The sequence below is a fragment of the Myotis myotis genome, unplaced genomic scaffold, assembly GCF_014108235.1.
Source record: "Myotis myotis isolate mMyoMyo1 unplaced genomic scaffold, mMyoMyo1.p scaffold_m19_p_32, whole genome shotgun sequence".
Lineage (NCBI taxonomy): Eukaryota > Metazoa > Chordata > Mammalia > Chiroptera > Vespertilionidae > Myotis > Myotis myotis.
Window position 1 is genome coordinate 2314197 of NW_023416338.1, and position 24815 is coordinate 2339011.

General features: G+C 47.7%; 2 protein-coding genes across 3 annotated transcripts in view; one reads left to right on the plus strand and one right to left on the minus strand.

Annotated features, from left to right (window-relative positions):
• Nucleotides 1-3736: 3736 nt before the first annotated feature.
• LOC118652563 (splicing factor 3B subunit 2-like) lies at nucleotides 3737-6252 on the minus strand. Its single transcript, XM_036302458.1, is given in 6 exon segments — nucleotides 3737-4459; nucleotides 4461-4898; nucleotides 4901-4999; nucleotides 5002-5453; nucleotides 5456-5627; nucleotides 5629-6252. Coding segments are annotated over 6 exon segments (2352 nt in total). The 3' UTR covers nucleotides 3737-3892.
• Nucleotides 6253-19196: 12944 nt separating this feature from the next.
• The window catches only part of NWD1 (NACHT and WD repeat domain containing 1), a 71260-nt gene continuing 65641 nt past the window's right edge, over nucleotides 19197-24815 (plus strand). The window contains exons 1-2 of one of the 2 annotated variants that reach the window (XM_036302694.1): nucleotides 19197-19534; nucleotides 23102-23199. The gene's annotated coding sequence lies outside the window, so the exon portion shown is untranslated. Of the gene's footprint in view, nucleotides 19535-22966; nucleotides 23200-24815 lie in introns of those variants that run through there. The other variant, XM_036302695.1, reaches the window with a different exon arrangement.

Sequence of the window (24815 nt, forward strand, 5' to 3'; positions counted from 1 at the left end):
CGATGGATGTCTTCACCACCCTCATTGTGGTAATGGCTTCATGTGTCTATATACCTCACAATTTATCAAATTGTATACTTATTAATATGAACAGTTTAGTGCAGTGATGGCGAATCTTTTGAGCTCGGCGTGTCAGCATTTTGAAAAACCCTAACTTAACTCTGGTGCCATGTCACATATAGAAATTTTTTGATATTTGCAACCATAGTAAAACAAAGATTTATATTTTTGATATTGATGTTATATATTTAAATGCCATGTAACAAAGAAAAGTCAACCAAAAAAATGAGTTCGCGTGTCACCTCTGACACGTGTGTCATAGGTTCGCCATCACTGGTTTAGTGTATGTCTATGGTACTTCAATCAAGCTGTAAAAAAATCTTCAGTAAGAAAAACACACACACTTAAAATCAGGCAAAATATTTGAATAGATAATTCAAAGAAAATACATGGATGGCGGGTAATCACAAGAAATACACATTAAAAGCACAATGAAATGCCACTGCATGTCTGTCATGGGCTGAATTATGTTACCCTCAACATTTATACAGTATGTTGAAGTCCTAAGCTCTAGTACCTCGGCCTGTAACCATATTTAGAGAGAGGGTCTTCAGAGATGTGATTAGGTTACAATGAGGTCTTTAGGGTGGACCCTAATTCAATATGATTAGTGTCCTTATAAGATGAAGAGACGAGGACACGGACACACGCAGAGGGAGGACCATGAGAGGACACAGGGGAGAGGGTTGTCTGCAGGCTGTGGAGAGAGGTCGCAGAAGAGACCAACCCTGCCAGCACCTTGATCTCGGGCTTCTAGCTGCCCGAAGAGTCAGAAAACACATTTCCGTGGTTTAAGCCACTCAGGTTTTGTTCTGGCAGCCCTAGCAGATGAGTACAATAGTGCTCAGAATGGATAAAGTAAAAATAACTCACAATACCAGGTGCTGCTAAAGATCTGGAGCCCCTGGGACACTCACATGGTGCGGATGGAAAACAGCCGGGCAGTTTCCTATGGCATTAAACGTCACTTACCATATAACACAGCGATCCCATTCCTTAGCGAAACGCAAACTCGTGTTCACTCAAGAAACGTTTAAAGCAAGCTGATTGTGGTAGTCACCGAGAGCTGCAAGCATCCCAGATGTCCACCAGCCGGGGAGGGGATGGACGTTATACAATGACCCCATCATACAATGAATACTACTCCGTGATGCAAAAGAAAGAAACGTCTGATACACACAGCCAAGTGGAAGAATCGCAAGTGCATTTGCTACGTGAAAGAAGCCAGGTTCCCTGTGTCCTGTGCACTCCCATTATAGGGACTTTAGGAAAGGCAAAGTTAGAGGCACAGAAAGCAGGTCAGTGGGCACCACGGGCAGGGGGTGGGAAGGGAGATGGTCTGGGAAGGGGCCGGGGGCATTTGGGAAGGCTGACGGAACTGTTCCATATCTTGATGTGGTGGGGAATCCATAACCATATCTTTATCAAAACTCATAAACCGTGCTCCAGGAATCCTACTCTCATCTAAAACAGAAAGGATAAAGCAGAATAGGCACTTGAATCTTAGCTATTATAAATTGTGCTGCTATGAACATAGGGGTTCATATATCCTTTCTGATTGGTGTTTCTGGTTTCTTGGGATATATTCCTAGAAGTGGTATTACTGGGTCAAATGTCAGCTCCATTTTAAAAAATATATATTTCTTTATTGATTTCACAGAGGAAGAGAGAAGGAGAGATAGAAACATCAATGATGTGAGAGAATCATTGATCGGCTGCCTCCTGCACGCTCCCTACTGGGGATCGAGCCCACAACCTAGGCATGTGCCCTGGGCCGGAATCGAACCCGGGACCCTTCAGTCTGCAGGCTGACACTCTATCCACTGAGCCAAGCCGGCTAGGGCTCCATTTTTTATTTTTTGAGGAAACGCCATACTGTTTTCCACAGTGGCTGCATCAGTCTGCAGTAATAAAGAACATTACAAACTGTTGAACAAAAATAGAGGCAAAGAAGCATGGAACAGACTGTCAAACTACAGCGGGAAGGTAGGGGAGGGTTGGGGGAGGTTAAGAGATCAACCGAAGACTTGTATGCACACATATAAGCACAACCAACAGACGCAAGACACTGGGGGCGAGGGGATGAGGGCAAGTGCCGGTGGGTAGGGAAGGCCGGGGGGAGGTCAGTGGGAGGAAAAAAAAGAGACATATGTACTACTATTCGTAATACCTTAAACAATTAAAAAAAAAAAAAAAAAAGAATAGGCACTCGAAGCTTCCCAGACTGGTTCACATCCTGGCTTTTCACCTGTGAGGTGTGTGGCCAGGGGAGGTGTGTGGCCAGGGGCGGGTGACTCCCCTCTCCGCACCTCAGTCTCCTCTGAGGATGACTAGCAGGAGTGGCTGGGAAGCCTTTGGCCCGGGAGGGAGGTCTGGATTGGATTACAAAAACCAGCTCTGTGCGTCCAGACACTTCTGCTTGGCCTCATCTAGCACCTGGTGGGTGCTGACGACCAGCCAGCCGCTCCCTCCTTCCAGCACAAATGTTCTGGGATCTCATTTTATGAGAGGACAGGCTGTACCAAAATAGCCTCCCCGCCTATCTTGGGAAGAGGGTGGGCAAGCGACTGGCAGGCTGGTTGGGGATGATTGGTGGGGCAGGCTGGCCCTGCGGTCCCGTGCAGGTGTGAGAATGCTGAAGGCCGCCTCTCATGTGCAGCCTAATTTTAGCTGCAGGAGGCGTACTCAGCAGCTTCTTTGATTATTAGCTGAGAGAAAGGTTCTTTTATTATTACTGTAAAATACGCAACATAAAATTCACCATCATAACCATTTTTACTGGTCCACAGTTCAGTGGTGTGAAGTACATTCACATTGTTGCACAACCATCCCTACTGCCCAGCTCCAGAACTCTTCATTCTTGCAAAACCGAAACTCCATACATTAACCCCCCTCCCTCCCCCAGCCCCTGGCACCCACCCTCCCACTTCTGTCTGTGAATCTGTTCTAGGAACTTCATACAAGTGGACTCACACAGTATCTGTCCTTTTGTAGCTGAATATTTCACTCAGCATACTGTCCTCAAGGTTCACCCATGCTGTAGTACGAATCAGATTTCCTTCCTTTTTAAGGCGGAATAATGTTCCATGGTGTGAATACACGCATCTTATTTATCCCGTCACCTGTCCGTGGACACTCGGGTTGCTTCTATCTTTCCGATGTTGTGAATGATGCTGGGGCGTATGCAAGTATCTATTTGAGACCCGTACAGTTCTTTGGGATATATACCAAAAAGTGAAATTTCTGAATCGTATGCTCATTCTTTATTTAAATTTTTGAGGACCCACATCCCATCACTTTTGTTGTATTCTATTCCTTAGGAGCAAATCCCGGGTCCCCTACACTCAAGGGTAGGGGTTATGCAAAGGCGAGGTGCCAGGCATGGGGTTCACAGGGACCACCTTAGACGGTACCCACCATGCCTCATAAGCAAATCCGGACCACGCTGAACACAGAAATTTCTGTTAAGCGCTTGCAACATGCCAAGCACATAGCATGTGTTGTACAAACCATATGTCTTTGAGGTGGGTTATTTTATGGGGGTGGGGGGGAGAATTAGGCTCAGTGGAGAAGCAACTTGGAGAGCTGATAGTGGGGCAGAATTAAAATCCAAAATCATATTCCAAAGCCCAAGCTTTTTTCTTTACACTTCACTTCTCTGAGTCTTTTTTTTCCCCCTTGGGATACAGCTTTATTTACAGAACAGGTCTAAAATAAGAACATGAATGACAAGCCCTTGGGAATGTGGGAGAGCTGGCTCTTGGGGACCCATGTGTGAAGCCCAGGCAACCAAGCAGAGGGCCTAAAGGAGGGCTGGATGTGTGAGGGGGACCTAAAATGGGAACTCCTTGTATTTCTTGCTGCCCCCACGGTGGTCCTGAGGCTGAGCTTTCCATTTCTTTTGCTTCTGTTTGGCAGCATGCTCAGCCACCATGTCACTGAAGTCTTCCTTCTCCACTTGTGCCTGCTGCTCCCTTACATGCTCCTCATACTTCTGGGTCATGGCCATGGGGTCCAGCTCTAACTCTTCAGGTGCCAGGGCCACTTCCACACCTTGTAGCTCAGGGGCCGGGCCCTTACGGCTCATAACCGTGGACATGTCAGAGATGTGGGTCGATCCCATTATGGCTCCCCCAACGGTGGCCGTTCTCTTCTCCGGCACCACAGTGAACAGCTGAGGTGTCTCGCTTCCATCCATCGCTTCCTCAGTCTTCTTCTTCCTCAGCTCAATGAGTTCAGGAGTCTCCGTTCCAGCTGGCACTGACGAGAATCCTCCAGGAGTGATGAGGCCACTGTCTGCAGGGGTAATAAAGCCCGTTTCATCTGGCTTATCTTCATCACTTTCCTCCTCTTCCTCTTCTTCTGAAGACTCCTCATCAGATGGCTCCAGCTCCCCACCCAGGAGTTCGATCAATCTCTTCTTCCTCAGTCTTGGTCTGAAATTCAGCGGCATTGGTTCCAAATACATCCCCATAGAGTGGTTTCCCGGTCTCATCTACTGGGGGTTTGCCCCAGCCACCAGCATGGTACCCAAAGGAACAGCTCTCAGGGGTGGGTGAGTTCAGCCCAGGGATCTTCAAGTTTGGGTACGACGGGGGTGGTCCGTATCTCTGCATGGCAATCACCCACGGGGAAGGAACTTTGTGAGCATTTGGTCCTACTGGCATCCCCAAGGAAATCCTTAGCTCATCGGAAAGAACTCCTGGCTTCTTCTCCTTCAGCCGTGTCTCAAACTCCTTCCCCTCATAGTACAGGTCCCCATGGATGGTCAGCTTCGCCTTGGTCTGCCACTTGAAGAAGGCATCATGCAGTTTCTGGTAGTCAATGTCGACCTTCCCCCCATCTTAGGCCGAACCTTCTCTCGCATTTTTGACTTCATAGTCTTCTGTTCTTCCTTCTCCTGCAGGGCCTCCCGCATCTCCTGGATGCCTGTGCGTTTTTGATGAAGTCCAGCAGCTCAAAGGGGGGTTTCTCAATGCCTCGTTTGCCCTGCAGGTACTTGCGCTTAAAACACCAGTGGCGTGGCACAGGCACGGAATTCCGAGTGGCCTTGAGGGGGACCAAGAGCTTAGGGTCCTGTGCTGTCACATCATGTATCTCCACAACATCGGGCCGAGCCACGAGTTGCTTGAGTTCAGCCACAGTGAAGCGATTCATTCGGCGCAACATCTTCTTGGACAGGGTAGGGGCTTCTGGCTTCTTCTCCAGTTCATCATCACTGGTATCATCATCGCTGTCCTTGTGCTCCTCCTCAAAGCCCTTCTTCTTGGGGGCTGCAGAGTTCTCCAGTTTGTCGAGTTTCTCCGGCTCCTTCTCTTTCTCCTTCTTCACATCATCGGTGAGCTTGAAAGCCTCAAAAATCCTCTTGAAGAAGATGGAGTTGGGCTCATAAATTCAGGTTCTTCAGTCACATATTCAATGTCAACATCAGCAGCTGAGGACTCAGAGCCACAGGACCGGGCTGGCTCTTTCTCTCGGTCCCCAGAACTCTCAGATGACACCCCTTGTACCCGCTGGGGCTTTTTCTTCTTCTTTCGGTTCCGATGCTTCCGGTTTCTCTCTTTTTTTGGATTCGGACACTGAGTCCTCCTCAGTCTCTGATGCTGACTGGCCCAGGGATGAGCGTGTGTCTGTTTCCATTTCCTCTTCCTCCTGTTGAGAGTTCATCTCTTCCTGGCGGCTCTCTTTCAGCTGCAGGATCTTTTCCAAAGCCTGGGGGATCTTGGGGCCCACAGAGGGGTCATCCATCTCTCTGTTCTCACCTCCAGGGAGTGGTGGGGGACCATGAGGCCAGGGAACTGGGGCCCCCATGGGCAAAACAGTAGGACTGGGGCCCACTGGAGCAGCAGCTCGAGGACCCAGAGGAGTGCGAACACCGATTTGGCCCATGTCTTGTGGGGGCCGAGGGACTGGGCTGCCCATCTTGGCAATCTCCTGCTGCCGTTCTTGCTCCAGTAACACAGCTGCCTGCTTGGCACGCTCCTCTTGCTGCGTCAACAATGCTGCCTGCTGCTGTGCCAGCTTCAGCTGCTCCTCCTCTGACAATGCCACAGGCTCACCCACACGGAGAGGTGGTGGGGGCCTCAAGTTTGGTGGGCGGGGTCCAACTGCCATAGGAAAACCAAGGCCAAGGCCTGGTGGAAGTGGTGGAGGAGGCTGCAGAGTGGGGAGGCCCATAGGTGGCGGTGGCATCGGAATCCCAGTGAGCTAGGGGTCCCTGTTCGGGCACCAATTGTTGGGGTCCAACCCCAGCAGGTCCAGGGGTTCCCAAAGCTGTGGACGGAGTTGGCAAAGAATGAAGGACACGAAGGCAGCGTTCAGTTGATCAGCATGGCGAGGTTCTCTTGCCAGGTTCTGTAGTCAGGTTCTGTGTTTTATTGTCTTGTTACATCTGTATTTATACCAGTTGATTTTAATCCCGTCAATTTCTATTCCAAAGGTTAGGGTGTTTCTTATCTCCATTCCAGGGAGTAAAGGTTATGGAGCTTAAGCATGATTGTTCGTAGTTAAAGTGATTAACTACCCCACCTGGCATTTAGTTAAGGGGTTTTATTCCCTCCCTAACTCCAGGGAAAAATCCCCACCTGCAGAAACAACCTTTCTCGGAGAGGTGACCTTGGTTAAAACACAGAGTGCCAAGAAGGGGAGCAAACATATTAAGAACAGTATACCATATATGCGAGGTCCCTTGAAACATATGCTGTGCAGGTGTTTCTTCCCTGCAGCGACTGTGTCAAGCAGCAAGGATGGACTGGCTTCCGGCAAATTCCTCCTTTTATATTTTTTAAATGATAGCGCATGTAAATCAGCAGCCACCTATCAGATTGGGTTGTTTAAGACTCGGAAGAAGACTGACAAGCAATGATAGCGAGCATACCTATAAACATAGTGGATGGAGTGCACAAGGAGCCTTGTTCCTGTAGAAGGTTGCTGGCCTCTTCAGTCAAGGGATTTCAGCTGTCTCCTCAAGTCGGTGGTTTGGTGGTCCTTGTTGATCTGGCTAGCGGGCGGCGTCATTGGCGACGGGCTTCCCGAAGCGTCAGCGAGTTGAAGGGCTGCATCAAAGGGTCCATCAGGGCCGCACTTGATGGTGGTGTTGGTGTCCGGGGAGGAGTCAGCTGTGGCTTCTGGGTCAGCTAGGGGAACCCTGTTTGGGCGCCAATTGTTGGGGTCCAACCCCAGCAGGTCCAGGGGTTCCCAAAGGTGTGGACGGATTCGGTGAAGAAGGAATGACAGGGAGACAGCGTTCAGTTGATCAGCATGGCGAGGTTCTCTTGCCAGGTTCTGTAGTCAGGTTCTGTGTCTGATTTTTCTTTGTTAAATGGCATTTAAATATATAAAATCAATATCAAAAATATAAATCTTTTACTATGGTTGCAAATATCAAAAAATTTCTATATGTGACACGGCACCAGAGTTAAGTTAGGGTTTCTCAAAATGCTGACACGCCGAGCTCAAAAGGTTCGCCATCACTGCTCTGTGCTGACATGGGAGGCGGAGCTGCTTTGTCCCCATCGTCACCTCTCAGAACCGGCTGATTCAGTACAATACCAGTCTGGCGGGTGTAGCTCTGCAGCCATTCCACTAGCTCCTCGCGACTCCCTGCTTGGATCGGAGCTGGATCTCTGCCAATTTGGCCTGAAGCTCCTGGGCAGCCCGGGTGCCATAGTGATCAGGAGGTGGCGGCGGCGGCAGCTGCAACTCTCCTGTTTCTCTGAGTCTCTTTAGTGAAGCAAAAGACACATGGGCAGAGGTTAATGAGTCTCAGCCGCTGAACAGGTGCTCAGCAAAGGTGAGAGGCCACCACCCAACAGTTACTGCAGATGTGGGTGGTTATAACCGTGTTTACCTTGCACTTTCTGGTTGATGCCTGCCTGGAGGCATCTGGAAAAATCCCAGCTCAATTAGTGGAGGAAATTAACACCTAATTTGAGCCCATAGAAGCCAACTGAGAGATCAAAGTGAAGGCACAAAGGCAGGATGTTGGCAGGCCTGAGAGTAAGTTCTGGTTTTGCTCCTCACCTGCCAAATGACTCTGGGTGAACCCCTCCTTGTCAAATGAAAATCTTGGACTAGGTCAATGATAGATAGGTAAACGATGGCCTGAGGGCCAAATCCAGCCCACCACCAGTGTTTGCAAATAAAGTTTTATTGGCACACAGCCATACTCATTTGTTTATATATTGTCTGTGGCTTCTTTCAACCTACAACAGTAGAGTTAAGTCATCAAAACAGAGATGGTCTGGCCTGCACAGCTGAAAAATATTAATTGTGGCGTTTTGTAGAAAAAGTTTGCCAATCCCTGGACTGGATGATTTTTTTTAATTTATTGATTTCAGAGAGGAAGGGAGAGGGAGAGAGAGAGACAGAAACATCAATAACAAGAGAGAATTGCCGATCAGCTACCTCCGGCACGATCCACAATGGGGATCGAGCCCAAAACCCGGGCATGTAACCTGACCGGAATTGAACCGTAATCTGGTTCACAGGTCGACACTCAACCACTGAGCCCCGCAGAGCTGGACTGGGTGATTTTTAAGATTCTTTTTGTTGGCAGAGGTGGAAATGGCACCAGGTGTTAGACCAGCAGGGTCAGACCGGACTGGGTTCAGCAACCTCAGTACTAGAGTTCTGGCCAGGAAAGAATAAAAGCTATAAGAGAACATTTATTTAGAAAATCACAGAGGGAGAAGAAGTAATTTGTAGAAGAAATGGGCTGAGGAAACAAGTTATAGAAGCAAAGGAAGGGCCCTTGGAGCTTAGAAGTGATGAAGGTAAAGTGACACACCGGTGGGAGGGGGAAGGAAAAGGCCTGGTGTGCTACCAGGAGGGAGAGGGTACTGGGCCCTCAGTCCTAAGGGTTTTAAGGGTAGAGATTTAAAAAATATCCTATCTAATAATTGACAAACATGGTAATTGACAGTACCTTCACTACGCCTCCCATTGGCTAATCAGCGAGATATGCAAATTAACTGCCAACAAAGATGGCAGTTAATTTGCATACATAGACACAAAGTGGCAGAGTGAAGACTGAAGGCGGCTCCTGCCGGAGCAAAGGCCTGGGTCCCAGGTGCCGGAGGAAAACCGGTGCTGGCAGCCAGGGGAAGGGAAGGCCTATTACACAAATCTTTTCGTGCAACAGGCCTCTAGTATATATATATATATATATATATATATATATATATATATATATATGTTTATTGATTTCAGAGAGGAAGGAAGAGGGAGAGAGAGATAGAAACATCAATGATGAGAATCATTGATCAGCTGCCTTCTGCACAACCCCACTGGGGATAGAGCCCACAACCTGAGCATGTGCCCTTGACTGAAATCGAACCCGGGACCCTTCAGTCCGCGGGCTGACGCTCTATCCACTGAGCCAAACCAGTAGTGGTCGGCAAACTCATTAGTCAACAGAGCCAATTATCAACAGTACAACGATTGAAATTTCTTTGAGAGCCAAATTTTTTAAACTTAAACTATATAAGTAGGTACATTGTTATTAACTTAATTAGGGTACTCCTAAGGCTTAGGAAGAGCCATATTCAAGGGGCCAAAGAGCTGCATGTGGCTCGCAAGCCACAGTTTGCCGACCACGGAGCTAGGGGAAGGGTGGAGATTTTAGGAGAGGTCCCAGGGGGAAGATCTCAGTAGACTATTCAGCAGTTTTCAAGGTGTGTCCTTTTAAGGTTGGAGTCTCCACTGATTGATTGGTTGGCATCAGAGCAGCAGATCATTACTCAGTGCAGCTGGTCCTGAGGTCAGCTGTGTTGTCACTTGTCTGGTTTTGCTGCTTTTCAGGGCCTGCAGCTGAAATACAACTGAGGCCTAGATGTTATTTCTAGGGAGGAAAGGTCAGGGGTCCAAGCGCATGACCAGCAATATGCTAGAGGAGGAAATGTCACCCTGACGACGAGGCCCCACCCTACAGTTGTCGTTTGCTAGGCACCCGGGGCTTTCCACACTGGTGGCCTCTGCACCTGGCGCAGCGTCCTTGCTCTGATTGTGCCTATCTAACTGCCTATCACATTTTCAACCCTAAATATAGGATGATTCATAGAAGAAAGGAGCCGGACAAATAACTAGGTAAAGCCAAGAGAGCGGTATCTGACGCTGTGCCCCATTACAAACGGGCATCTCACCACCCCTCAAGTGTCCCTGTTTCCTCTCTAAAAACAGACCATGTGTCTTTGTCCCTTCAGGCCGTTGGAGCAAATTACCACAGATTGGTGGCTGAAACACCAGACATTTCTCATAGTTGTGGAGGTTGGGGAGTTTAAGATCAAGACACCGGCAGATCCGGTATCCGGTGAGAATTCTCTTCCTGGTTTGCTGATCACTGTGTTCTCCTTGTAACCTCACATGGGGGAGAGCAGAGAATCTTTCATCACCTCCTCATTTTATAAGAGCTGCCGGGAGCCGGTCCATCCTTGCTGTTTCAAGGGACCTGGCATATATGGCATACTGTTCTTAATATGTTTGCTCACCTTCTTGGCACTATATGTTTTAACCAAGGTCTCTGAGAAAGGTTGTTTCCCCAGGTAGGGATTTTCCCCTGAAGTTAGGGAGGGAATAAAACCCCTCAACTAAGTGCCAGGCGGGTAATTAATCACTTTAACTACGAACAATCATGCTTAAGCTACATAATCTTTACTCCCTGGAATGGAGATAAGAAACGCCCTAACCTTTGTAATAGAGATTGATAGGATTGAATCAACTGGTATAAATACAGATGTAACAAGACAGCAAGAGTCAGAACTTAGAATACAGAGCTTAGAACACAGAACTAAGAAGACAGAACCTACACAGAACCTACAGACAGAAGAACTTCGCTGGAGAGAACATGGCAAAAGATCCTGGACTGAACCTGACTACAGAAATTGGCAAGAGAACCTGACTAGAACCTGGTGACTGAACCTGGCTGGAGAACCTGGACAGAACCTGGCTGGAGAACCTAGCGAGGGAACATGGCTACAGAACCTGGCTGGAGAACCTGAAGAACCTAGCAAGAGAACATGGACACAGAACCTGGCTAGAGATCCGAAGCAGAACCTCTCTGGAGATCCAGACCAGAACTTGGCTGGAGATCCTGGCTGGAGATCCTGGCTAGGCTGCTGATCAACTGAACACTGTCTCCGTGTCCTTCCTTCTTCGCCGACTCCATCTACGCCTTTGGGAACCCCTGGACCTGCTGGGGTTGGACCCCGGCAAAGAGCAGCCATCATGAGGGCCCCACTCATGATCTAATCGAACACTAATCACTTACCAAAGGCCCACCTCCAAACACTATCATGTTGGGAGTTAGGATTTTAAAATAGGAATTTGAGGGGACACAAACATTGAGTCTATGAGATCAGAGTAGACATGAATTCATTCAGCAAATACTTGCCGAGGCTTACTGTGTCTGTCCCGGGGCTGCACCAGAGATGTAAAGACCTATCCTTGGCCGTTAAGGGGTGCCTGAGAGGGGGAAGGAAGTGCCAGGGGTGCTCAGAGTGGGTGTGGAGAGTTAAGGAGGGCTTCTTGGAGGAGAGAGATTTGTCCAGGGCCTTGAAATACACAGGGAGGATTAGAAGATGTCTTGGAGAATATTCCAGATGAAGTCCACAGTGTGGACATAAGCTGGGAGATGTGAATATTTGGAAAACAGGAGGCAGAGACCATCAGGGCCCATCTACCTTCCACATCCATGAGTACTGTATGGCTGTGGGTGTCACCTAACCACCCACAGCCTCCGTTTCCCCATCTGTGCTCCAATATGAGCCACAGTCACTGCTTCTCATCATAACTGACCCTAACAAAGAGCTGGGGATGGTCCTTCTTCTAATCCATCAGTCTGACCATCTCCAGCTTTGGCTTCAAAGCCCTCCTGAATGTTTCAGCATCTTCTAATGAAAAAACAAACAAACATTAGAAACAATGATGCCCATTGACACGGAGAATAAACAAATTGCTCTATACACTGAATGGCCAGATTATTATGACCACCTGACCTTTGTAGGCAAATTAGCTGTAATTTCGCGCTGAAGTTGCTAGAGGGCCAGACCATTACAAATAGGGAAGCAGGTTGTTTACCACGACAGTAGAAGTGATTTTTTCCTGAAGATATGGGTAAACAATGTGATTTAACAGCCTTTGAACATGGGATGTAGCCATACAATAGGATACCATACAGCATTGAAAATGAGCAAACTACAGCATGGACAACCTTGAGTACAAAAAGCAAGTTGTGTCAGGATACCTACAGCATGGTTCCCCTTTATATAAATGCCAAAAACATACAAACCTGACAATATGTTGTTCTGGAACACATATTTATGCAGTAAAAGCATCACACAAACTAAAAGAATAATGAACCCAATTTTCTCTTTTTTAAAAAAAATATATTTTATTGATTTTTTTCAGAGAGGAAGGGAGAGAAGTAGAGAGTTAGAAACATTGATGAGAGAGAAACATCGATCAGCTGCCTCCTGCACGCCCCCTACTGGGGATGTGCCCACAACCAAGGTACATGCCCTTGACCGGAATTGAACCCAGGACCCTTCAGTCCGCAGGCTGACACTCTATCCACTGAGGCACGCTGGTTCGGGCTAGATTTTATATCTTTATCTAATATGGAGCCTCTACAAACAACATGCAGTTTCTACAACATGCTGTGTCCTCTCTCATCCCTGGGCATTTGCGCACGACATCCTCTCTAGGGGAGGATCCTCCGGGCCTCTTTCAGCTTCCGTGGCTCCAGGGGAGTCCCCAGCTGGTGGCCACATCACTCCAATTGCTCTGCCTCCGTTGTCACCTAGCCGTCTCCTCCTCTACGTCCATGGCTTCTTCTCTTCTAAGGACACTTGTCATTGGGTTTAGGGCCCACCTTGGTCATCCAGGATGACCTCATGTGGACAACCCTAAAGTAATAACATCTGCAGAGACTTTCTGCAAATAAGGTCACATTCACTGGTTCCGGGGGTTCGGACATGGACATATCATTTTAGCAGCCTCCATTCAACCCACTACACTTGATTCCGTTAAAACCTATTGGTCTGCCTGAATAATTTTATTAACCAATGTCATCCCAATAAATTCAATAAAAAAGAAATGAAAAGGAGAGGAAAGCAAAAAAGGGACCTTTGAAAACAAACAAAAGATCTGTTGCTCTCTCTTGCACTCTGAATGGACCCTCTCCAGTGATTGTAACATCATGCATCAGTCATTAGTTCACTGAGTTATGCAGAGTTGCCACATTTCATTCTTCAGTATCAGAGAGTCACGCTCTTTAATAGAGCTACCCATCTAATCAGACAAGCCTTTAAGTCTCAGAAAGCAGTCAAGCTCACAGTGGTAGATTCAGGTTTTTCAAAATTCTGATTTTTATCTTGAAATCTTGACTTTTATTCTTGGTAACAATAACCAGCAGTTGTTTTGAAGTGACAGGCTCATTTTGTTCATTTTTGAGAACATTCCTGCCAAACAGCCAAGTCTAACCCATAGTTTGTCAGACATTTCAAGAAAAACGGTGCTCCCTGAAAAAGAGGCCAGGCTGGACTTCGGCGTTTCTCAAGTACTTTCCCTAGAGATGCTCACTGAGCTTAAGGCTCAGTTGGAGGGCTTTATGTGTACTTTCAATTTTGTAATGAAAAAGATTGAGACATGGACTTTCTACAACCTGGGCTGGCAGAATGGCTCCCACAAAGAAGGGTGAGGAGAAGGGCCGTTTTGCCATCAACGAGGTAGTGACCGGAGAACACACCATCAACATCCACAAACGTGTTCATGGAGTGGGTTTCAAGATGGGTGACCCTCGGGCACTCAAAGAGATTCGGAAATTTGCCATAAAGAAGATGGGCACACAGATACCAGGCTCAACAAAGTTGTCTGGGCCAAAGGAATAAGGAATGTTCCATATGGTATATGGTGTGGTTGTCCACAATTCATAATGAGGATGAAGATTCATCAAACAAGCTCTATACGTTGGTTACCTGCATACCAGTCACCACTTAAAAAAATCTACAAATAGTTCATGTGGGTGAGAACTAATTGTTGATTGTTGAATCTATATATATAAAAGGCTAATATGCTAAGTGTCCATCTGGGTAATGACGTCACATAGCAACGCATGGCTTCCTCTCCCTAGCAATGACTGGCCTCCTTGCAGTTTCTTCAGCCCGGGAACATGACTTGCTTTATAGCCAGGTGCAAACACTTCACACTTTAACCAAATGTTTGTGAAGCATTTTCCCATGCCTCATCTCATTTGATCCTTACAGAAGTGCTGGGGTAGGTAGATAGGACACTCGGTGGAATCCTATTTTCTCTTCTTTAGCTGGAAAACGGAGATTTAGAAAGCTTAGAAACTTGACCCGACTGAAAAGAAGTAAGAAATGGTGGACCTTGAAAATGACTTCAGATTTTCTTACTGTGCAGAACATAATCAAGTACTGCTGCAGTTAAATATTTTACCCTTTGTTCTCCCTGAGTGATCTACAATAACAATAATGTGCTTCGTGTTGATATTTACTGCTGTGTTGCTGGAAATTACCTGAAAGAGAAGTTGGGGTGCTTCACTGGGCTGGAAAAAGTTTAGCTAAATCAGAAAGCAGTTCTAATTAAGCAAGTTTATTCTATATCTATAAAAGGCTAAGTTGATTCGCACATGCACAATACATATAAAGCTCTTACTGGCACCATTCACACACGTGTGTTTCCATCTGTCATTGTTGATCATGAATTTGGTTGACACTTCTATTATAGAGAAAGGGCGAATAGCAATATTAAAATATTTCTTCGAATTAATTTGCTTTCAATGTGCACAAATTCGTGCACCAGGCCAGTAAAGTTATAAAACTGAAGGAAAAAAAGACATGGGGTCACCAGTTATGGGGTGAATTGTGTCTCCCCAAAAGATATGTGGAAGTCCTAACTTCCAGCACCTAGGAATGTGACCTTATTTAAGAAATAGAATCTTTGCAGATGTCATCAAGTTGAGGCCACGAGATGGGCCCTAATCCAATGTGACTGCTGTCCTTATGAGAAGAGGAACATTGAATTCATATATAAAGAGGAGAAGACCATGTGGTGATGGAGGCAAAGACTGGGGTGATGTATTTCCATGCCAAGGATTGACAGCTGTCACCAGAAACTAGAAGAGGCCAGGAAGGATCCTCTTCTAGAGGCTTCAGAGGAAGTATAGCTTTTTCCGACTTCCGCCTTCCAGAACCATGACAGAACACATCTGTGTTGTTTTAAGCCCCTCAGTTTGTGGTGTTTTGTTATGGCATGCCCAGGAAACTAACCCATCACCCAAATATCCTGAATGGACAGGCTGCTACATGAAATGGAGAGAACTTTAAAAAAATATGTATGTTTTTATTGATTTCAGAGAGAGGAAGGGGGAGGGAGAGAGAGAGATAGAAACATCAATGATGAGAGGCAATCATTGACTAGCTGCACACCCCCTACTGGGGATTGAGCCCGAAACTTTGGCGTGTGCCCTGACCAGGAATCAAACTGTGACTTCCTGATTCATGGGGTCAATGCTCAACTACTGAGCCACACTGGTGGGACTGGAGAGAACTTTTAATACACGGGGCAATCTGGAGGAATCTGAAAAGCATTATTCTGAGTGATATAAGCCTTTCTCAGAAGGTTGCACGCCGTATGATTCCATACATGGACTTTCTCCAATACACAGATCTTTCATGACGGAGAACACACCAGTGGTTGCCAGGGGGTGGAGAGGGGTGTGAGCATGAAGGAGGCAGCATGACGGAGCCTTTTGGGAGGACAGAGCTAAATGTGGCGGTGGTGGTTATATGAATCTGTGGATGCCCCAAAACTCAGCTAAAACCCACACTGAAGTCAGTTTTATTGTATGTGAATTATAAAATAACATGATAAAATGAATCAGGGGGAAAGACATACAAATTATGCTGTCGGTTGTTCCTTAGAGGGTTGAATCCCAAAGTATTTGTCTGATTTGGAGCATCTTAACCTGGACTTCAATGGCCCTGTTGGAATACAAGGACAGGGATTAGAGGCATATTGTGTGCACGTGCCATTTTCCAGGAAAGGGTCCAAAGCTTTTATTGTGGAGGTTAAAGTGTGGTCTGTGACCCCAAAACCTTAGGAACCATGGGCAAAAATGAGGCCAACTGTTGATTTCCAAAGGACTGTCCTCTGGACCCTGCCAGGGTGGGTTCAGTGCGAGGCATCGGAAGAGGAAACCAGCCAGAGACGTCCAGGATGGGGCACAGGCCGACCTGGGACACAGGCGGCTAAATGTGGTCACCAACAAGGGCTGGCACGAGGCTTCAGTTAACCCACACTAAAGTGGTTAATTCAAAATACAGACAACAATGGGCCTGGTTTCCCCGTCTGCAAACTGTGAATGATCATAGAGGCAACACCCAGCGGGAGATGGGATCGGGGCCTGGACTGGGGAGAGGCACTCACCTCCGGCAAGACATTTGGGGGGAGGGGTGCCAAAAACAACTAGCGATCAAGCTAATTTTTTCCTATTTAAATACATTTTTAAGAATTGAGGTTAAATTCACATAGCATAAAATTAATTCATTTTCAGTGTGTAATACAGTGGCACTTAGTACATTGACACTGTTGTGCAACTACCACTATTAGCTAGTTCCGGAACATTTCATCACCCCCAAAGGAGGCCCCATCCCCATCAAAGTCACTCCCCAAACTCCTTCCCCCAGCCACTGGCAACCACGGATCCACTGTTCGTCGTGATGGACTGGCCTTTACTGGACATTTCATATCGATGGAATCACACATCGTGTGGCCTTTTGCATCTGGCATCCCTCACTCAGCATGATGCTTTTTCTTTAATTTGTTTTTATTGAGTTCAGAGAGAGGAAGGGAGAGGGAGAGAGAAATAAAATATCAATGATGAGAGAGAATCTTTGCCTGGCTGCCTCCAGCATGCCCCCTAATGGGGATGGAGCTCGAAACCCGGGCATGTGCCCTGACTGGAATCGTACTGTGACCTCCTGGCTCATGGGTCGATGCTCAACTACTGAGCCACACTGGCCGGGCATGTGTTTAACTTTTTAAGGACCTGACAGACTGTTTTCCGCAGTGACGGTCGCATTTTACATTTCTAGCAGCAGGGTACAGGGTTCCAATTCCTCCACATCCTCACCACTTGTTATTTTCCACTTTTTTTTACTCTAGCCATCCTAGTGGGCATGAGGTGGTAGTATCTCATTCTGGTTTTAATTCGCAGATAAATAGTATTTTAAAGTAATATTTTAAAAAATCCAATCAATGCAAAAAATCCACGATGAGCAAAATAAAAATAAAAACAGGTTCCAGCCCTGGTTTCCATATTCCCTCACTTGCCTTGCTGTATTTAAAATCGTGGCATCGCATTTATTGTGAATTTTTTCTTCATTGATTTGGATTTTTTAAAAAGTGCATTAAAATACTTATCCTTTTACCACAGTTTACAATTTGAAAAGAGATTATTTCTCTTTATTGCTGGGGTTTTGGGGGGCTCCCCCCCCCCCCCCCCCCGCCGCCGCAATGTTGTGTTCCAGGACAGTGTCTCAGGTGCCTCCCCCTCCTACCCCATTCTGGGGTTACAGCAGCTTCTGCCCATTCACGTGACAGTTCCTGTGCTGGCCCCCAGGGGGCGCTGCTACCCCGCTCATGCTGCGCGCTGGCGCCTCGGAGGCTGAGACTGTGATTCCGTTTATTAACATCTCCTAGCATGGATTTCTCCTCTGTAAGGGGGAGATGGTAACTTTGGGCGTCTGTGGGTGGCAGAGGCATGGAATGGAAATCCCCTGGGCTCTGCACCTACTGAATACAAAATGATCATGACCATTCCCTAAGAACACAGATGGAAGAATACTTACACTTTGACTATGGAGAATTTCATACACAAAAGTAGGCAGAATCATATAAGGAGCCCCTGAGTCCCAGCCTGATCGCCATCACCCCCTAGCCAACCTCACCCCATGCTCCTTGCCACCTGGGATTCTTTCTAAGCAAATCTCAGTCGTTCTATAGACCTTATCACTCTATAAATATTTTTGTTATGTGTCTCCAAAAGATAAAGATTCTTTTATAACCTAACAATACCATTATCACACTTTAAAAGCTTTGCATAGAATTCTTTAACACCCATAGATCCCAAGATGGCCGACAAATAGGTTGGACTCTCGTTCAGCCTGGGCAAATTATTGAATTTCTCTGAAGCTGATTTCCATCATGAGTAAGCCAGGATAGCAAACTGGAGTCCCCAGGTCATGGGAGTATTGGAGAGTATGTATAGTTGCACCTGAAGTTAAAAAGTTACCCAACATGTAGCAACATGATTATAGTAACATGAATATATAACATGACAGAGCAGTGGTTGCCATCCAGGGGAGGGAGGTGGGGACTCTGCCCCCAGGGAACAGGGAGCAATGTTGGGAGTGGTGGCATCTAGTGGAGGAGAGGCCAGGGGCACTGCTCAACATCCCACTGTGCACAGGGCAGCCCCACCCCAGAGGATGAACCGCCCCAAATGTCAGCAGTGCCAAGGATGGGCAGCCCTGCTCTAGAGAACTTAGATGTTATTAACACTTGCTGGAACGTGGACACCGGAGGCGTTGGTCCCGGACTCTGCCACTTGTTGAGTGAGTCTGGTAATAATAGCCACTGATCATGGCCAACATTTTCTGGGCCTTTTGCATGACCCCAGAGTAGCGCTTGGCTCACTGTACATGTGCATTTCATTCTCTGACCGATCCAGGAGGTTGCTGAGAAGACTCGAGTTCAGAGTGGCCCACACAAGGGGTCTCTCCCCCTGGACCTCATCTCTTCGTCCGTGCCACAGGACCACAATGTCTGCCTCTCGGGTTGTGTGTGGACTGCCGATGCCAAAGGCCAACCGGCTGACACCTCACGGACCCTCAACAAAAGCATCTGCTATGTTGGCTACATTAGCCTGGCACACAACAGTTAACTGCCAAGCCTGGCTAAGTGCCCAGCGAAGCCAGGGCCTGAGAACCACATAATTTCTTTCATTATCCCAGTTGCTGGGGGAATTGGCAGCGAGAGACCTGTGAAATACCTCAGACAAAAGTGACTAGGATTGCCAGGGGCTTGCCTTCCAATCAGTGCTGAGCCCCCAAAACTTTCTTTTCCAACCTCCTTCCCTAGAGGATTGCAAATTGGCCCCGTCTACCACCAACAGGAGTGAGAGGGAGGCGGGAGCCCCCGAGGGAACCCAGAAGGCAGTCGTGGCAAGTCCTTCCCGGAAAGGCCAGTCCTGCTTCGTTGTCTGCGGTGGCAAACGGGAGCTGAGGATGAACGGGTAGTTGTGGATGAGCCCGCTGATGTGAACATCATTTACTGAGCGCCTACTATGTTCCGGGCATGCCAATCTTGACAGACAAGGCCCTTCACGTGCGGAAGTCACATTCTCTCAGGAGACACGACCAGCAAACAAGCAAAGAAGAAACACCAGCTGGTGGTGAGTCCGTGCAGAGGATTAAAATAGGGTGATGGCGTCAGAGTGACTTGGGAGGTCGTTGAGTAATGGGAGGGTGAAGGAGGGCCTCTCAGGAGGTGGCATTTAAGCTGAAATGTGAAAGGCATGAAAGGATGAAGAATGGGGTGTCCATGGCACGTGCAAAGGCCCTGAGGTTAAAGTAAATCAGCTGTTAGGCCAGGAGTTCTTAACCAGACGTTGTTACAGTGAGCCTAGTAACATTGGCAATGTCTGGAGATAGTTGGTTTTTTTTTTTAAATCTTACTGTAGGATATGTTTTTATTGATTTTAGAGAGAAGAAGGGGGGGAGAGAGAGAGAGAGAGAGAGGGAGAGAGAAAGAGAGAGAGAGGGTGAGAGGGAGAGAGAGAGAGAGAGAGAGAGAGAGAGAGAGAGAGAGAGATACCAATTGGTTGCCTCCCGTATACACCCTGATCTGGGGGTCAAACCCAAAGCCTAGGTATGTGCCTTCACCGGGAATCAAACCCACAACTTTTTGGTGCACAGGATGATGTTCCAACCAACTAAGCCGCCCAGCCAGAGCTGGAGATAGTTTTGATTGTCACTATTTTTTTTTTTTTTGAGCCCAAAAAACATTCTTTTCCAACCTCCTTCCCTAGAGGATTACAAATTGGCCGTCCACCACCAGCAGGAGTGAGAGGGAGGCGGGAGCCCCCGAGGGAACCCAGAAGGCAGTCGTGGCAAGTCCTTCCCGGAAAGGCCAGTCCTGCTTCGTTGTCTGCGGGGGCAAACGGGAGTAGTTGTGGATGAGTCTGCTGACGTGCACGTTATTTACTGAGCACCTACTATTTACTGTTGATGTGACAGTTATTTACTGAGCTCCCCTTTTTGGGAGAGGGGTCCGGCTACTGGAATCCAGTGGGTTGAAGCCAGGGTGCCGGTCCACATGCTACAGTGCACAGGACAGCCCTCACTGCACAGGATGGTCCATCCCCAAATGTCAGTCATGCTGAGATTGGAAAAGTCTGGGCGAGAGGGAAGGAAAGAAAGCCTAGTGTGAGTGTCAAGGTTAAAAACTTCCAATCCTTCTAGGAACATCCGATAATGGCAACCAAGGGAATGTGACCCTGCACTGGAGTGGGGTCACGTCCAAGGGGCATACTGGGGACCCAGGACATGGGAAAAGGAGCAGATATTTCAAGGGAGGCAAGTTCCAAGTCAGGAGACTGATGAAGAGGGGCTACGATAAGGCCCTAGACCAGTGATGGCGAACCTATGACACGCGTGTCAGAGGTGACACGCGAACTCATATTTTTGGTTGATTTTTCTTTGTTAAATGGCATTTAAATATATAAAATAAATATCAAAATTATAAATCTTTGTTTTACTATGGTTGCAAATATCAAAAAATTTCTATATGTGACACGGCACCAGAGTTCAGTTAGGGTTTTTCAAAATGCTGACACACCGAGCTCAAAAGGTTCGCCGTCACTGCCCTAGACAGACACTGGAGCCCAGAGCTGAGTCCTAGGAGAGGCCAGCAGAGTGTGACTAAACCAGAGGGTCTGGGTGGATTGTGGGAAGGTGGCTGGATGGCCAAGCTGGGGCAAGAGGTCCCTGGAGGAGAGGGATAGCAGTATTTGCTCCCCGACCCTGGGCTTCTAGGCTAGTGAGAAAATCCTCACTCTGAGCCTGTTTCCTCATCCATAAAATGGTGACAGTCAACTCCGCATCACAATATTCATCAGGTCGGTGCAGCAAAGGACTAACTCACCCTTGTCCATACCCTGCACAGGAACGTTTTGGCCTTTGCCCAGCTCCTGGGAGGTGTCCCTTAAAAGCCCTGGAAATAACCTGACGGATAAGGGTCTTTGTTAACTTGGGGGCTTTGGGATATGCCAGGTAATCGACGCTAACACTCTGACTATACCAGGGGCGCTGGGCCAGGCGGTGTGAACTGGACTCTGGAGGGGCTGAAGACTGAGGTCCGCCATGTCTGTATGACCAACACCCAGTAAACACCCGGGACACCAAGGCTTGGGCGAGCTCCCCCGTCTGCAGTTCACCGTGCCTGGTGTCACACTCGTCGCTACGAGAATTAAACCCTGTCCGCACGACTCCACTGGGAGGGGACAACTAGAAGCTCACGCTGGGTCCTCCCCGGAGGCCGCCCACATGCCCATGCCTCTTCCCTCGGCTCATTTCACCTGTATCCCTGAGCGTGTGCGTGGCCTCCTCCAAGAGGCCCTCACAACCACCCAGAGCCAAGCAGGAGCTGCCTGCTCATCGTTTCATAAAACCAGTGTTGGTGTAATCTTACACGTAAGGTCTCCTTTCAGCCCACTTTGTTTTAGCAATGAGACATTTACAAAAGAAAGGGGACAAAAACCCCCCAAAACCCCAAATAATAATAAAAAAAAACATACATTCACAAAAAGAAAGGGGACATCACAGAGACAGGTGAAGCTGTCTTATTTAGAAGAGGCATTTTGGAGCTCTGAAAGACTACCAAGAATGCATTCTTTCTGTTATTTACTAACATTTAAATGAAAACAAGATATTCTAAATGGCCAATATTAGGTTGTGTAAAAACTTGTGCAGATGGTCCCTGACTTGCGATGGTTTGACTTAGAAATTGTTGGCTTTGCGATGGTGGGAAAGTGATATGCATTCAGTAGACATCCTGCTTCGAATTCTGAATGTTGATCTTTTCCTGGGAAAAGGAAACGTGTGGCGAAACTCTCTGATGGTGCTGGGCAGTGGCCGGGAGCCCAGCTCCCAGTCAGCCATGTGGTCATGAGGGTGGACAACAGATACTCTACAGCAGGGGTCCTCAAACTTTTTAAACAGGGGGCCAGTTCACTGTCCCTCAGACCGTTGGAGGGCCGGACTATAGTTTTAAAAAAAACCTATGAACAAATTCCTATGCACACTGCACATATCTTATTTTGAAGTAAAAAACGGGAACAAATACAATATTTGTATTTGCATGTGGCCCGCGGGCCGTAGTTTGAGGACCCCTGCTCTACAGTGTGGCATTAAGTGCATTTTTGACTTAAAATATTTTCCACTTATAATGGGTTTATTGGGATTTAACCCCACCGTTGAGTCAAGGAGCATCTGTATAATAAAAAGTAAGTTTCCCTTCTGATCCAGGCCTTGAAACTCTCTCTTAATCTGTATCCTTTCACTGCAACAAACCATAATTATGAGTAAAACAGCTTTTTCTGAATCCCGTGAGTCCTTTTAGTGAACCCCTGAAACCCAGAGTGGACTCCGGGGCCCCAGAACGGCAGGGTCTTTCCTGAATGGACCAGGCAGGGAAGGTAAGTTGAGGCAGAGAAGAAAGAGGTATGAAAAAGCTCCAACTACTCGGTTGAACTGATGCTCCTATTTCTCTAGTGCCCGCAGGTAAAGCAGGGACTTGACATACCGTCTCCCAAGGGCCCGTGCACATTCTGCTGATCACGGGCATTTGGCATTCATCTTGATTTCCAGGCACATCGTGCGTCCTCCTGTGCTGGCCCGAGGGAGCGCCTCACTGTCCTCACCTCGCCCGCCCCTGAGTGGTCCTCACTCTCGTTCCACAGACCATGCGGCTGATGTCCTGGGAGAGGGGCCACTTGCTTGAATCCTCCAGGAAGGCGGTGGAGGAGACGGCATTCCCGCCGGGCCCATGGACGTCGAGGTATAGCTCCCTTCTGTCTGCGGTTTATTAACATTGACAGGCGGGCGGGCAGGACTTAGATCACCAGGGCATTTTCAATAAGGTCTAATCGCGAGAAGGTCTCTCCCTGGCCATACAGCCTGTGTTTTTTATTATTTTTTTCCTCGCTTCATTGTGATGTAATCAACATATAATATTGTTTAAGTTTGCAGTGTACGGTGTGTGGACTGGATGCGCTTATAAGTCACAAAATGGTTACCAGCGTAGGTTATCTGACGCCTTTATCACATAATTACCATTTCTTTTCTTTTTTGTGGTGAGATTTAAGATCTACTCTCGTAGCAAGCTTCAAGTGTATCATCCAGTGTTGTTAACTATGATCGCCATCCTGTACGTCAGATCTCCAGAACTTATTCATCTTCTTTTTTTGTGGTTATTTATTTTTAATAGAACTTATTCATCTCATAATTGGAAATTGGTAACCTTCGACCAACATCTGCCCATTTCCTTCACCTCCCCTACTCTCCGTGTCTCTGAGTTTGGCCCTTTTAGAGTTTACATGTAAGCGAGATCACACAGTTATTTGTCTGTCTCTGTCTGACTTATTTCACTTAGCACAATGCCCTCAGGTCTATCCATGTTGCTGGGAGTGGAATTTTTTGCTTATTTCAAAGAGCTCATCAGTTTGATGTGGGCAGGGTCCTAACTGCCCCTGGAGACTTGCTAATTTCCTTTCTTCCCTTTTACTAAATATATTTTTTATTTATTTCAGAGAGGAAGGGAGAGGGAGAGAGAGAGAGAAACATCAATGATGAGAGAGAATCACTGTTAGGCTGCCTCCTGCACACTCCCTACTAGGGATCGAGCCCGCAACCCGGGCATGTGCCCTTGACTGGAATTGAACCCTGGACCCTTCAGTCCACAGGCTGCTACTCTATCCACTGAGCCAAACCAGCCAGGGCTAATCTTCCTTCTTATCAAAGACAGCTGGCCTCAGCCCCAGGCCTCCTGCAGGCAAGGAGATCTGATGAGTTTATTTAAAGCTGCTTTCTCCATTCCTCCCCCCAGCCCTCCCACCTCGCACTGCTCACATTAGGGGACAGAGGATTCTCTGTGGTGGTGCTGTCCTGTGCCCTGTGCCCTGCAGGAGGCTCAGCAACATCCCTGGGCTCCGCCCACTAGATGCCAATAGCTCCCCTCCCCGGTCATGACAACCAAAGTGTCTGCAGACATTGCCAGTGTCCCCTGGGGAGAAGAATGGTCCCCGGTTGAGAACTGCTGGTTTAAATAGTACACGAGGTGCCTGGACGTTTGTTGGAGGGAATGGTGAGTGCAGGACCGGGTGGGTGGGGAGTTCCTCTGAGTGTTCATCCTTTGGGCTTGCCCTGCCAGGGCTGGCACAGCTCCCAGCATCCTGCAGGCTCCCTCTGCACACCTGGGCCCAAGCTCAACTTTCATGGAGCCCCGGGGGACCCAGGTGTTCGAGAGGCTGGCTGGTCCCTGGGCCCCAGTGCCAAGCGCCAAGAAACCACAGTTGCTGTGGAGACTGCTGAGCTCTTAGGGCGAGAAGCCGGTTGGTTGAGGGGCAAATGGCTCCGGTGCCTGGAGGAGCCGACATCCAGGGACCTTGGCTGAGA